At 49.0% G+C, this 14,065-nt stretch overlaps 1 protein-coding gene across 2 annotated transcripts in view; it reads right to left on the bottom strand.

The window, feature by feature from the left end:
• DAB1 (DAB adaptor protein 1) overlaps positions 1-14,065 on the bottom strand; it is a 302,544-nt gene that overhangs the window by 13,227 nt on the left and 275,252 nt on the right. For both annotated transcript variants that reach the window (XM_075539918.1, XM_075539914.1), the window contains exons 9-10: positions 4,192-4,254; positions 1,805-1,913 (exon numbers count right to left, since the gene is read on the bottom strand). In XM_075539918.1, the coding sequence (XP_075396033.1) occupies positions 1,805-1,913; positions 4,192-4,254 (172 nt within the window). The remainder of the gene's footprint in view (positions 1-1,804; positions 1,914-4,191; positions 4,255-14,065) is intronic.

The following is a 14,065-nucleotide window of genomic DNA, read 5'->3' on the forward strand; positions in this document are numbered from 1 at the left end:
ATGTCCAAAGTATAGAACACAAGGTGTTGTCATGCTCGCCTCGAAAGCATCCTCTGGCCACACTTGGGCCTTCCATCTTGCTATATGTCACAAAAGTTACATATGGTTCTGTTGTTTGTCCTCTTCACAAGACCTCTCTGCAGGCGGGCGTCTCCATCTGTCGCTGCCTCTGACGGGTCACAAGCGTTTAGAACGGGTCCTGTCCCGTGACAGACCCTCAGTGAATATTCATGAAATTCAACACAGTTGTGAATTGCTTAAGTTTGGTACCTGGAGTACTCATTAGTCACTCTAGCCCTTTTAAAATTCATTGATAGAAAGAAAACATGGGTGTTCCAAACACAAACGAACAGCGTAGAAGGATAGTGCATTTCTGATGAAAAATAGTTGTTCTTACATGAAACTACAATACTATTACACAACTCCCAAGGAGATCTTAATCTTTGAGGTAAGGGGAATTAGTCATTACTACCATTCCATTTTAGAGATGGGGCAAACTAATTCAACTGGGAACCTGTGCGAGTAAATGAATGTTGCGGCTCCCTGCAGATTTTCCATGGCAAGTGAGAGCCGGGGCTGCCGAGCTCTGTTCCCTCTGGAAGTTCAAAATGATCCCTTGGCTCAGGAGGAATAACGCTAACTATTGCAGGACAGGGTATAAATTTTTAATTTACTTTGAATAAAAGCAAGGTTTATATTTTGGTGGCAAGAATTTGCTTCTGATACTATGTAATTAAAAGCAATTATTTATAGAAAAAGTGCAAGAAAATTTGTATTCTAAAATATTCAAACTCTATTTACCATTTATAAAAATAGAATAGATAAAGATGAAACTACAGATTTCAAATATGTGTTTAAAGAAAGACGAAGAAGAAGATAACTCTTTTAGGCTCTTCTGTGTATAAAAAGCAGGACAAACACCCTTGAGTCCCTGGATAGTGTAAACGGTTTTTCTTGGCTTTGAGCCTAAAGGCTGGCCACTGGGTAACATCCAGTGTTGCCACGAAAAGATTACAGAGAAACCATGGGGCAGTTCTATTCTGCAACCCACGGGGTCGCTGTGAGACAAAGTCACTTTGACTGTTATGGGCTTGCTTGTGGGTGTAACACTACCTTTGGTGATTTTTCAAGTCAAGGTTGACTGATCCAGCTACCCGAAAGACTTTACTGTCTTGGGAGCAAGGGAAAGGCATTTGGCATTCCACTGAATTCCAACTCACCTGAAAGACTGTTGTAGTAGAGATTCTTTCCTCCATTGTACAGGTCGTAGACACGTTTCAAAGAATAGTTGGAAAACAGAATAGATGGTACAGCACCACGCCCACATCCCAGCCCCCTCGCAATTCACTGTTAGCGGTCTGCTCTCATTCCCTTAGGGTTCCCCCTGGAAGCCTCCCTCCTTGGTTTGGCATCAAATAGCAGGTGCCTTCCGTGCATCAAGGTTTCTGAGAGCTGCCTCCTATCAGTATCCCAGGTTGCTGCCTTCCCCTCCATTCGATGAGGTGAAGGAACAAATGGACACGTGTAGATTTGTAAGCAGACTACATGCGCCAAGCTCCCCAAGGTGACACACCCAAGTAGCCTGGAATCCTGAACGCTTCAGAGGAGGGCTGCATTCCAGCCAGCAGTGCACCAGGCCTTTGGACACCCACCGAAAGCTTCCCAGTGTCACCCCAAGACTCAGAAGGAGAGATTGGAGGTCCCCTGGGTGTTTGGGGACCCTCTGGCAGCAGGCTCAGCCAGTCCTCTCTCTTGAAGAGTGGGCACCAGAGAAAGGGAAGTTAGTTGGCTAACGCAGGCTTACCTGAGGGTACAGCAGCAGTGCCAAAAGGAACAGAACTGAACATGTCTGCACTCGCCGGCAGGGTCTGAGAGGAAGATGGGATAAAGGCATCACCTGGAGTTGCAGGAGTCTGTCAGCGAGAGAATGACAAAGGATGCATGAGGGAGACCTAGCTCCGCAGGCACCCAGGGTGGGAGGTAGCAGGGGGAAAGCGTCACTGAAGAACTGGGTCATAGTCCAGGCCACTTATACGGTGTTTAGACCTTGGCCTAGTTAAACACACTCTGCAAGGGGCTTCAAAGTGTTTGTGGGAAAATTCCATGATTGTTTCTGCTATCTTCCCCAAGAACCTCTTGAAGACCCCCAATTTCCACGAAATGGGGGTGGTGGGGGTGTTTATACCTACTCTCTGCTGAAGCTACGATGACTATTAAATGAATTCATGCATTTAAACCATTCTGTGCCATGTTGAGACTTCTAGTAGGTGCTCAGTAAACTATGACCAAGGTCATTAACTGTTTAGTTTAGCCTCTTGGAGAGTTTTTTCAAGTCATCAAATGATCCCCTAATACCTGACTTTCGCCTTTGAGGGGTTGACCATTCAAATGGACATACTCTCTCTTAGGACCTATTGTGTGCCCAGCTCAGGGCACTTTAACTATGATCGAAGAACACATGCTGACTAAATGGGCACACTGTGCTGAGCAACTGGAGTATACACACTAGAGTCCTGGGACCTCTCAGAAATCTGCCTGCAGTCTCACTTGCAAAAAGGACTAAATATTTTCAAGAAGACGACGACAACAACAACACATGATGTCTACGCAGCCGAAAACCCCAGAGTTCCCGGCTTGTCCTGCAACTCCAGAAAGATCTATCATATACACTGGTGGCCAGGGCAAGGGGTCCGCCAGTAACGCCACCAGTATGACTTTGTCTTTTAAATGTCCCCACCTGTTTACAGGAGCCTTTTGCCGACAGAGGATACGCTTGTTCCATACCATAATATCCTTATTTTTTTCCCTACCCTTGAAATAGACGGGGCAAGCAATTAATCCCGAAGCCATGGCAATTAGACAAGGCCATTTTTAGACTAGCAGCTTGTGGGATGGACGGCTTTGTTCTCAGGATTATTAAATACTCATTTGAGCTGCGCTTGGGTTCAGGGCCAGAAATACAGCCATAAGCTGCTGTGTTAAGCACTTTTAAACACAAGTCAGCGCCGGTCTCTTTGCCCCCATGTGACCTTGAGCGAGCCACGTGTCTTCGCTGCGACTCAGTTTGCTCATCTCTAAAATGAGGGGTATGACATGAGCCGATCTCCCCAGAGCCTCCCAGCCTCCCTAAGAGAGGAGGAATGAGACTCCACACAAGCTGCGGTCCCCTCCCTCACAGGTGCTTTGGGCATCAGGTGCTGAGGACAGGGCAGCTGTGTCTGGACTCCCTGGAGGCCATTGTGGGCAGCAGGGTTTCATGCCATCTGTCCTCAGTGGTAAGGTTCCAGCCTTTTCTCTCTGAGGCGCATCCTGCCAATGAACCATACCACCATCCCTGAGCTTGCACAATCGCCTCATGCCCAGAGGAGCTGCCCTCTCCCCGCAGCTTCAGCGGGTGCAGCTGCAGCTGACTGCTCTCCGCCCACCTCCCAGGAGGGGCAGGGAGGGGCTGGCCGGCTCTCTTTTCTATGCAGTGGCTTCTGGGTTGCCTTTGAATACGCCCAGCTCTCAAAGCATTGGGATGCTATTTGCCACTGGGGTTGATGCTCGGTCCTTCCTTTCCTGGTCAAACCAGGGCTCCGTGCAAACTCTGCCCATTATTCCCTGGGGCTGAGGTGCCGGCTGAGGCTCTCAATGGTGGCCCGGAAACCAATGCTTCCAGAGTAGCTGGATGGGAGCAGGTCATGGTCTGGGCAGGGAGGGGTCTTGTTGGAAGAGAGGAAGGTAAGAGGAGGGAAAGAAGATAAGAAGGGTGTGCACAGAGCAGACAGGGACAAGGGAGAAGACCCTTCCTGGACTGCCCACCTGCTTACTGGGTGCCAGGCTGACAAATGCCTCATCCTGTTTCTTGTCACGTTGCATCCCTCCCCCCTTTATTTCCAACTAGACCACATCTTATGCAGGGCTCGCTAGCAAACAACCAGGAAACGCCCTGATCATGCAGAATGCCTGGTCTAGTTTGTTTCTCATAACAGAGGCATGGAGACCATCGACTCCGCTCTTTGCTTTCAAAGTCAAGAGCATTGAGGCTGAGAGTTGCTGCGCCCACAGTTTGGAAGTATCAGAGGTGACATTTGCAAGCTGACCACTTGGGCGAAAACCCAGGATCCCTCCACTACAAGATCATGGAGCTGGGGGACGGGGGTAGTGGGGGTGGTGGCAGGCAGAGTGCAGAAGGGACAGCATACTTACAGGGGGAGAGGTTATATCAGGAGGGGTGGACATGTCCCCAAAAAGTTCTAATTGGGTCACAGCCTGAAAAGACAAAAAGAGAACAATATGACCATGAGAAGTGGCCCATAAGGCATCACTGGGTCTGTCAATAACAATAGGATGACAAGGAGGAAAAATGTTTCCATCCAAATGGTGACCCCCCAGTTGGCTATCGCTGTGCCTCACGATTCCAAAGGCAACATCATAGATTGGACTAGATTCCCTTCTCCCTCTAGTGCGTCTGGTCGATTTTCCTGGTGGAGTCAAGGAGATTCATCCATTATCCACTTTCCTGCGCAACCATGGGACCGCTTCACACGCATGCACCATCCAGTGCCAGCAGCACCCCAGGAGACAGGACAGAAGCTTGGAGAGCAGTCCCATCCTCTGCATCTCTGTCGCACGTGCATCGACACATCCCAAATGCCACTGTGTGTACTGGATTGCCAGGCATGACTTCAGGGTCATTCCTCTGTCAATGTTCCCAGTGCCACTAACCCTGAGAGGTGGCATTATCACCCCCACCTTTACTGAAGAGTAAACTGTGTCTCATAGAGGTTTACAAGGACATAGAGTTCAAGGCTGGAAAGCTTGCAGGTAGAGCCTGCAGTCAACTGGTTGCTCCTGAAAGCGCCCATCTTTAGAGAAAACAAGTCGTTGGGGGCAGGGGAGAAGCAACACCTACCATTTAATACCAGCACCGGCATCAAAGGCAGTCTAGCATATACACTATTAATCACTCCTGGGAACTCCATCACTGCAGACACTGGATCATCTCGCGCCCCATCCATCATAGGAGAGTGGCTGAAGCAATCCTTTAAGGTACGCTTAGAAATTAATCTGCATACACGACCAGCTTCAGAGACAGTGGGGAGTCTATGGCAGAAGCCCAGTGGCCTGACATTCTGTGAGAAATCTACAATCCTGTGCATTATGCAAACCCATCCACCGAGGGAAAACCATTCTGTCTTCACCTTCAGATTTATAATGTGAGTTTCTATTTGGGGGGGCCGGGGGGAGGCAGGAAAACATCACTGAACAGAAAGCGCAGGGTGAGTCTGTCCTGCGCCCACAGGGTCCTTGCCCCTTTGCTTTCCCCAGGTCATGGCTGGACCGCAATAACCCACACACTTCCCACTGCCAAGTAAGTGACCTTGAGGTGCTATGAAGGGCATACACTGGGGCTCTACCACCTCCAACTATCATGCCCAGCTCCAGCTACTCAGAGCTACAGGTCTCTTGCCTCCGAAATGGAGATCAGAAAGGATAAAGCTCATGGCAGGACTTTCTTTGACACTAGACTACCGGCGGCTTGTGCTGTTGGGTCCATGCTGACTCAGTCACCGCACAGGACAGACCGCAAGTGCCCCAGAAGGTTTCCGAGGCTGGGATCCTCATGGGAGTAGCATCTCCTTCCACAGAGCCGCTGGTGGATTGAACAGCTCATCTTTCAGTTAGCACCGATGCACTTAGCTCATCCACCCCCCGGGCTCTTGAAGTTAAAAATTAAAACAAACAAATGAAAAAGCCCACCTCACTGTCATCAGTGGATTCAGACTCACCGTGACCATACAGAACAGGGTAGAACTGCCCCATAGGTTCTGAGATTGCAATTCTTTATGGGAGTAGAAAGCCTCACTTTTCTCCTGAGGAGCGGCTGGTGGTTTTGAACTGCTGATCTTGTCCAACATGCCAGCCGTTACAACACCATGTCTCCCCTAGACTAAACCAAAAAAGCCCACCAAGCCTAGTGCCATCCTGTTGACTCTGACTCAAAAGTCAAGCCAAACCCCAAACTCTCTTCCTTCCAGTCAGTTCTGACTGATGGACCCCTAGGACAGGGTAGAACTGCCCCATAGGGGGTTTCCATGACTGAAACTCTTTGCAGGAATAGAAAGCTTTATCTTTCTCCCTCAGAGCTGGCAGATGGTTTTGAACTGATGACCATGTGGTCAGTTGCCCAACTTGTAACCACTATGCCACCAGAGCCACCATTTCCCAGGCTGTGCACCTTGATGGGAGCAAACAGCCTCTGGACCATTGGCTTAGAGTTAGTAGCCCCAGGCTTAACCCACTGTGCCCCCGGGGCTCCTGGGAGATCCATAGTCAGAGATAAGTTCACTGTCATGAGGCAGGGCTGGTAGCTGAGCTCTCTGTTAGTCGCCATGAGAGCACTTAGAAGGAGGAGCCCAGTCTGCTCTTGGCAGAGAGGTTCAACGAGGCTTTCCTAAAGCAGGTGGTTAAATCCTGACGGAGAGTTAGCCAGGCACCAGAGAAGAGGTGGGGCAACTCAAGCAGATAGACCTATGGCAGCCACAGGATAGATGCATGGAACAGCAGCGCAGGTTCAACACCAACCAGCCCCCAAATCTGTTGTCGCCCCATTGATTCTGACTCAAACAGGGGTAGAACCGCTCCACGAGGCTTTCAAAGCTGGGACCTTAGAGAAGCCAACTGCCAGTCCTTTCTTCTGAGGTGCCTCTGGGTGGTTCATGCCACCAGCCTTCTGAGTGGAGTGTTTAACAGTCTGCACCACCTAGGGTCTGCAGCACAGGAAGGTGGATGTGCAAGAAGGCAGCTGGGGGCATTGGTGTGCTGGTGATGAGGACAAGGGCAAAACTACGGTGGGACTGATGGGCTAGTGTCTAGTTTATTTCTGCCGTTACTAACCTGCTATCTGCCTTTGGTAAGAGTGCAGCGGCCCAGTGACAGAGAATAGGCTGGTCAGCCTTTGGTCGGTGGTGATGGCGGCTTGTGCCCTTGAGTTGGCTCTACCTGCCAGTGGCCCTCTGTACAACAGAAGGAAACAATGCCCGGCCCTGCGTCATCCTCACCAGTGTGGCTGTGTTTGAATCTAGTGCGGCAACCACTCTATCAAGCCACCTTGCCAAGGGTCTTCCTCTTTGGGTGTTGCCTGACCCCCAAAGCCGGGCTTTTTCAGGGGACGCTTCTTCTTCAGGATGATGGCCTTGGTGGAAGCCCACCCGCCAGTCATGTTAAGCCTCTCCCAAATTCATAAAAGGAATACTTCTAGCTAATCAGTGCAAATTCTGCTTCAGGGCTTCCTGCCGATTAGAACTCCACACTTTTTAAATGGCCCGCAACTATTTCCAGTGTTAGGAAAATATTAAAATGAACTTCATAATTAAGTCATACAATTTACATTTCAAATGTGTTGAACTCATGGCACACTTTTACTAACATCATAAATATAATTTATTGGCTAATATTCTCCTTAAGCACAACTTCTAAAATAACCTTCATTCTTGAGATATAGACTTTTCTCCTGCCAGATGATTTTCACTCAAGGATTAAACGAGAGGAGAAAAAAAAGTCATGCAGAGACATATAAAACATAGATTGTTATTTCATTCCATTGGATTTGCCTGAGTTAATTAAATTTTATAGAAAAAGGGGGATTCCAAGGCCATAAAATTAAAAATAATTCTAATAACCATATGTGATAGAGAATCTGGAATCATACTGACTTCCACATCCCCCCTCCTCCTCTGGTTAACCCTAGTCCTTGTATTTGTAACCGAATAAGCCACGTTTTTTCTGATAGTATTATTCTGATTAACCACTGTAAAGCCCCAAAGGGGGGGAAGACTAACAATTCAAACTTGTAAAACACCGTATAGTTGCCAATACATGTTAGAATACATGACCATCATGGCGGACACTCTGGGAGCCCCACAGGATGGCCACCCAGGTAGTCCCACTGGTGTCAACACTTTGCACAAGGAGTGGCTGATGCTGACCATGGAAGTGACTTGGCAATGACTGGTCAGCTCAAAGAAGCTGAGACTTGACTCAGAGGCTAGCAGGCATCCTGTTTATCGACAGGGCACCATCCAAAATCTTAGTCTTCCTAAGGGATGGGAACCCAGCTCCACAATATCCTCTAACCAGAGCCAATACATTCTGCAACAGCGATGCCATCATGCACATCCATCCCAAAGAGTTCACAGGCATGCTGTTCACTAGTGACATGTCGCAAGTCTTTGGCTGAAGGGAGAGGCAGCTGAAGGCATGGCTTTTTCTGTCTTTCGGTCCAAAGGCATTTTTCAGGAGAAGCAGAGGGACACTGAGAGCTGTCCACACTGGGTAGGGTGATGGGAGATCATGTAGAGATTGAGGGGAAAGCCTCTCAGTGTCACCTGCAGGCCTGCCTCCACCTCCTCAGTCATTCTGTCCTCGGAACAACTCACTGTTGCCTCTAAATACCCAGGAAGCTGGCCAATGAGCCTATCTCCTAGGCCCCTCTGGTGGAGAAATTCTAACGGTCTCATGGGTGTAGGCTGAGATGTCATGGGTTGACCCCCCCTAACACACTCTCATAGACCCACCTCCTCTGTGCCATTTAGAAAATGGATGGGCACCCTGCTGTGCACCGGCTACTGGGTCATGGGTAGCACCTATCAATTTCAGTAAGACCCATCCCCACACCCTCCAGGTGACTGTTTCACGGGATCTGCAGACTACCTGCACCATCAATGCAGTACTTTCAAGGGGTGACGTACAGCAGATTAAGAAAGAAGAAACCTCCACAGGACCTTAGCACATGCTCCTCCTCTTTCTTCAGAATGCTTTTTCCTTCCCTTCGTGCCCTTTCCATCCCTCCTTCAGGACATAAACTAGCAGACATTCTTCTTCCCTGGGGGAGTGGTTTTGCCAACATCCCCATCCCCATCCCCATGTGATTCTTCTATAGCGGTGATTCTTCCCTTCAGGGAAGGACTACAAGCTCCCTGGAAACCTTCAAAAACCCCGCTGAGGCCTGAGTACAGCCTAGACTTTCAAAAGCTGTCCAGGTGGATCTAATTTGCAGCCGTGCCCTTTCTACTCATTCTATCATGACTCATGATGTCCCTTTAGGGCCAAGGAGACCAGCCCTATAGCGTTTCCGAGGCTCTAGATCATAATAGACGCAGACTGCCCACGTCGTTCTCCCTTGGAGGGATGGGGAGTTCAAATGGCACTGTTTGGTTTGCAGTAGCTTTAACCACTGCATCACCAAACTCCCACTATTGTCCTAGAGGCACCCTCAAACACCGTGCACTCCTGTGGGGGAGGGAGGGAGTCATAATATTTGCCAACTTGTGAGTCAACTAGTATGAACTAACTTTGGCTGCAAACCAGTCTGTCCATATAAAGGGCACGCACACACGGAATGAAAGTCTGACCTGGTCCACTCGCCACTGTGTCTGAATTCCGAGCATATTGTGACAGCTATACAAGGCTGCCCAGCTGTACCTCATCCCATTCCATCTCATCCCATCCTACACTTTTCAGTCCATCTTTCCTCGACCTCCCCGAAGCCCTCTCCTACCCGCCGCATATGGACCCCTATGCCTGGTTCGTGCCAGGGGCTCGAGGAGTGTGTGTTGGGTGAAAGGAAGGGGGCCGCCTGGAGCACACTCTTCCTCTCACACACCCGCAGGGAGACTCGTGCCCGTGTGATCTGCTCTCTCTGCAGCCCACCCCCGCCCAACCCCCTGCAGTGCCCACAGGAACCGTCGCATATGATAGGGGTCCAGGGGCAGAACAGGCATCTGGTGCCCCTGGGAGCTGAGCGATGGTGGCATGGGCTGACCGCTCTGGCTTGAGCACCGCCACTGCACAGGCGCCTGCAGGCCTTACCTTTACCGTCTCAAGGAACTCCCCATAGTCCACCAGTCGGGTTCTGTTCTGTAACCACAAGGCATGACACATGAGCATGAAATGAATGATGGGAAAATGGCGTGAAAGAGTTAACCAGACAGGGTCTTACCGGGGTGGCCGCAGCAAACCGTTCTTCAAAATCTTCAAACGGGTGACCGTTCTGCAAGCGGAAGGGATGATGAATGAGGATGAGGTGTGTGACGTACAAATGACATGGATTTATGGGTTTAATGATGATGGTATCTATGGTTTATACACCCAGGGTCTCGGGAGGCGGGAGCTATAGCCAATGGGCGGAAAACACTGCAGTATGTTCCCAGAACCAGCAGACGACCAAGCACACGCCTGAGCAAGAAATACAGCCACGGCCCATCTGTATTTTCAAAGTCCACCTTCCTGCAATTACAGACGCGACCCAGTCGCTCTCGACGGGGCTTGGTGGAAAGAGTGTACAGTTGGCATCGAGATTTTCCTTTTCCACGCATGAAAACTGGTACCTAGCACGTTAGCCAATTCTCACTGTTGGAGCAGCCTCTGAACAGCGAGGTCTGTAGGTGCTTCTGTATGCACCATCCTTGCTACTCAGAATGTTCTTGTCCCCGTCTCTGCACAAGCAAAAAAGCACCCCGATTCTCCAATACCCAGTGTAGACGCCACCTCTGCCATACGCTTTCCTTGCTCCTTTGAGCTGACAACATTCCCTCGAGGTCCCTTCACACACGACCTGTGCCTATAGAGCCATGAGCTTCCTGAGCCAGGCACCACACCCGGGTTATTAGCTCAGTGGCCGGCTCTCAGGAGGTGCTCAGACCTAAAGAAATCAATAAGTGTTTACAACCAGCTAATAGATGGCCACATCCAATGGCGTCGTCAAGTTTAATTTGTTTATAGTATTATCTAGATCTAGTATATATATATGATCCAAACTGGACCTCTTTGCAGGAGCCTCATTTTGCCCTCCCTGTGCAGTCAGCTGCTCAACGCCTCTCCTGCAGCATCACACGTGCTCTTTCTAGATGTGTAATGTAGACCCAGAGCACACACATAGGGATATGGGCCATATGCACAAGCTCATGATGCTGCGGATGGTTTCCAGTTCCGTGACAATAACCGATGGCAATGATCAACACATAACCATGCACCCTCTGCAGGGTGAAGAACAACAGAAAACATGGGGGAAGGGAGACAGCGGTCAGTGTGAGAGATGAAAATAATCACAATGTACAATCTATCGAGGAGCTATGAGGGTAAGGGGGGAGGGGGAGAAAGAGCTGGTACCAAGGGCTCAATACAAAGTAAATGTCTAGAAGCGAATGAGGGCAACATATCTACGAACATGCCTGATTCAACTGATGTATGGATTGTGATGAGTTGTACGAGCCCCCAATAAAATGATTTTAAAAATAATAATATGAATCTACTAACACATTGAAAGAAGGGTTAAGCACAAGTGCACAATAATCGTGTCCTTTCCTAATTTTTGAGCAGCGCTCCCCTCGGGCAATGGAGGAGCTCTACCTACAGTCCCATCCCAGCCCTCACTTGCAAGATCCTGCGTTCCCCTTATCCATCAAAAAGGAGACAGTTACTCTGCCTCCGTGCCAGTGGCCGATGTGTCGAGCAGCTGCGAAGAACCCCATGTGTCCATGTCGAGTGCAGAAGAGCCTTCAGGCCAACCTCCAATGACCCATCATCAACTACCTTCTCCCCGTGGTCTTGATTTATCATTAGTCAACTCTAGCAGATAAGAGAAGCCATCACATCAAATGACCACATAAATTATTATTATTATTATTTGGCCAGAGGTGAGGGGGGCAATATTGGTTTAAGTGATCCTGGAATCTATGGTGTGGCCTCTAAGGTTAGGGTGATGCTGCTACAGCCTTTATAAATTCACACACTTCTGGGGATTTATGGCAGAGCCCCTACCAACTAGCTCTGGGTCATAACTTTTAATAAAAACATTTTTTAGTGTCCAAAATCTCATTACATCTGTCCAATATAAAAAAGCAAATGGTTTCAGAGCATGATGGATGAATTAAATAAATTTGAAAAACAGCCTGTGGTGGAGACGTATAAACCCCCACCATGTCCCATGTAATGAGAGTGTGGGAGGGGAACCCGCGTCAGCATGGCCTGCCGCTGTCTGCTGAGGGAAGACATGGCCTTCGGTGGGGTGTGGAACCCTGGCACCATCAGGCAGCCTGCCTGGTTTGGGATGCAGCGTGGCCTGGGCGTGAGAACAAACCCATCTTGTTGATTCCGGCCCTGCCACTTGTTCACGTGCCCCTGGGCAAGCTAAGGACATTCAGCTTTCCCATCTTTCCAGGGGGCTGGTCATGATGGCAGCCTCTCCGGTTTATGGACCACAGCAGAACCTTGTGGGTGTTTGGCACCGAGCAGATGCTCAGTAAGTAGCAGCTGTTGTTAATTTTTCCCACCCTAGTTCTCTTGGCTCATTTTAGCACAGCACATGCACACATTTTTTAATGTTGGGAAAGGATTGGTATATGAGCTCCAGAAAAAGACACAACATCCCAGGCTTTGCTTGCTTGAGAAGCCATCCCTGCTCAAGACTCCCACCCAGAGTCGTTGATTCGGAGACTGTAAATCCTTAAGGGTACAGAGAGTCCCATCTTTCTCCAAGGAGCACTCCAATATCTCACCCAGAGCAACGCCATGGTGCCTGCCCAAGATGGCAGGTCCAGTCCTGTGGGAAAGGGTGTCCCAACGCTTCTGCCCACATCCTGAGCCTTCACCTCGCCCCAGTTCCACTTTTAATTATGGCACATCCAAATAATGAAACACTTGCCATTTTAATAATTTTTAAATGCCCAAATCGGTGACATTAATTATATTCAATATATGGGTCAACCATGACCATTATCCATTTCCAAATGTTCTACATCACTCGCCACAGAAGCTTACAATTAAAAGACCAAACCCAGGGACAATGCCAGCTTGTCACAGCCCTAGAGTGGGCTCCCAAAGCTGCAGAGCTTTATGAGCGCGGATAACTTCATCTTCCTCCCTGGGAGAGGCGGTGGGGATGAACCACGGGCCTTGCTGTCAGCAGTGCAGTGCATGCTTAGGCATGAACTTCCCCGGTTTCCCCTTCCCTGTCCCGCTGATAAATGTTTGTCCCTGTTTTTCTTATTACAGATATTGCACATAAATGAAATCACACAGCCCTTCTGAATTTGACTGATTTTCCTTCTCATCCTGGTTTTTCCATGCCATGTCAGCACTTTGTGGCTTACTGGTGTCTTAAAAGCTCACAAGAGACCATTGAAGGTGTAACTATTGGTCTCTCCTCATCTGGCGCTACGAAGAGTGAAGAAAATCAAAGATACATGGAAAAAAATTAGTGCAATGGACCATGAGAGCATCAGTGTCCATGACCCTAAGACCAGCGGAAGTGGACAATGCCCAGCTCTCCCTCCTAACGGCTTCAAAGGGGATTCCTGTAGAAGGTCCTGGATCCAGGGCCAGGCAAGTGTGGACCAAACCTCAAAATCATAAAAGCAACAACAATCGATTGGTCAGATATTAATCCCTCTTGGTGTAGTAGGTTATGCACTGGGCTGCTAACCTCAAGCTTATCAGGTTGAAACTTCCAGCCACGATGTGGAAGAAAAAGGCTTCCTACTTGCAGAAAGAGTTACGGTCTCAGAAACCGACAGGGCTCTACTATGTCCTGTAAGGTCTCTGTGAGTTGGAGTTGACAAGATGGCAGTGAGGTCCTGGTTAGCTTGACTGGCAGAATGCTAGAGACTATCGTCACCTCGCAGATCTGGAAATAAACTCATCCCTAAGGCTCAGTTATCAGCCCCAAAGTAGGCAGGTCTGTAACTTGAACCAAATCCATGGCCATCAAGTCCATTTTGATTCATAGTAACCTTGTAGGACAAGGTGGAACTGTCACTGTGGGTTTCTGAGGCTGTGAATCTTTTGGTGGTGCAGAAAGCCTCATCTTTCTCCCAAAGAGTGGCTGGTAGGTTTGAAACATTGACCTTGCAGTTGGCAGCCCAATGGGTAAGTTCGGAAGGGCTGGGGAAAGAGGAGGAATGGACACAGGAAAGAGTGAGCAGGTTGGGTAAAGTGCCATTACATTGTGGGGGATGATGCTTCAATAACACGAAGCAAAACATATCTGAATTGTTGAATGGAAAATTAATGTGCTCTGTGT

Source organism: Tenrec ecaudatus, chromosome 1 (assembly GCF_050624435.1).
Source record: "Tenrec ecaudatus isolate mTenEca1 chromosome 1, mTenEca1.hap1, whole genome shotgun sequence".
Lineage (NCBI taxonomy): Eukaryota > Metazoa > Chordata > Mammalia > Afrosoricida > Tenrecidae > Tenrec > Tenrec ecaudatus.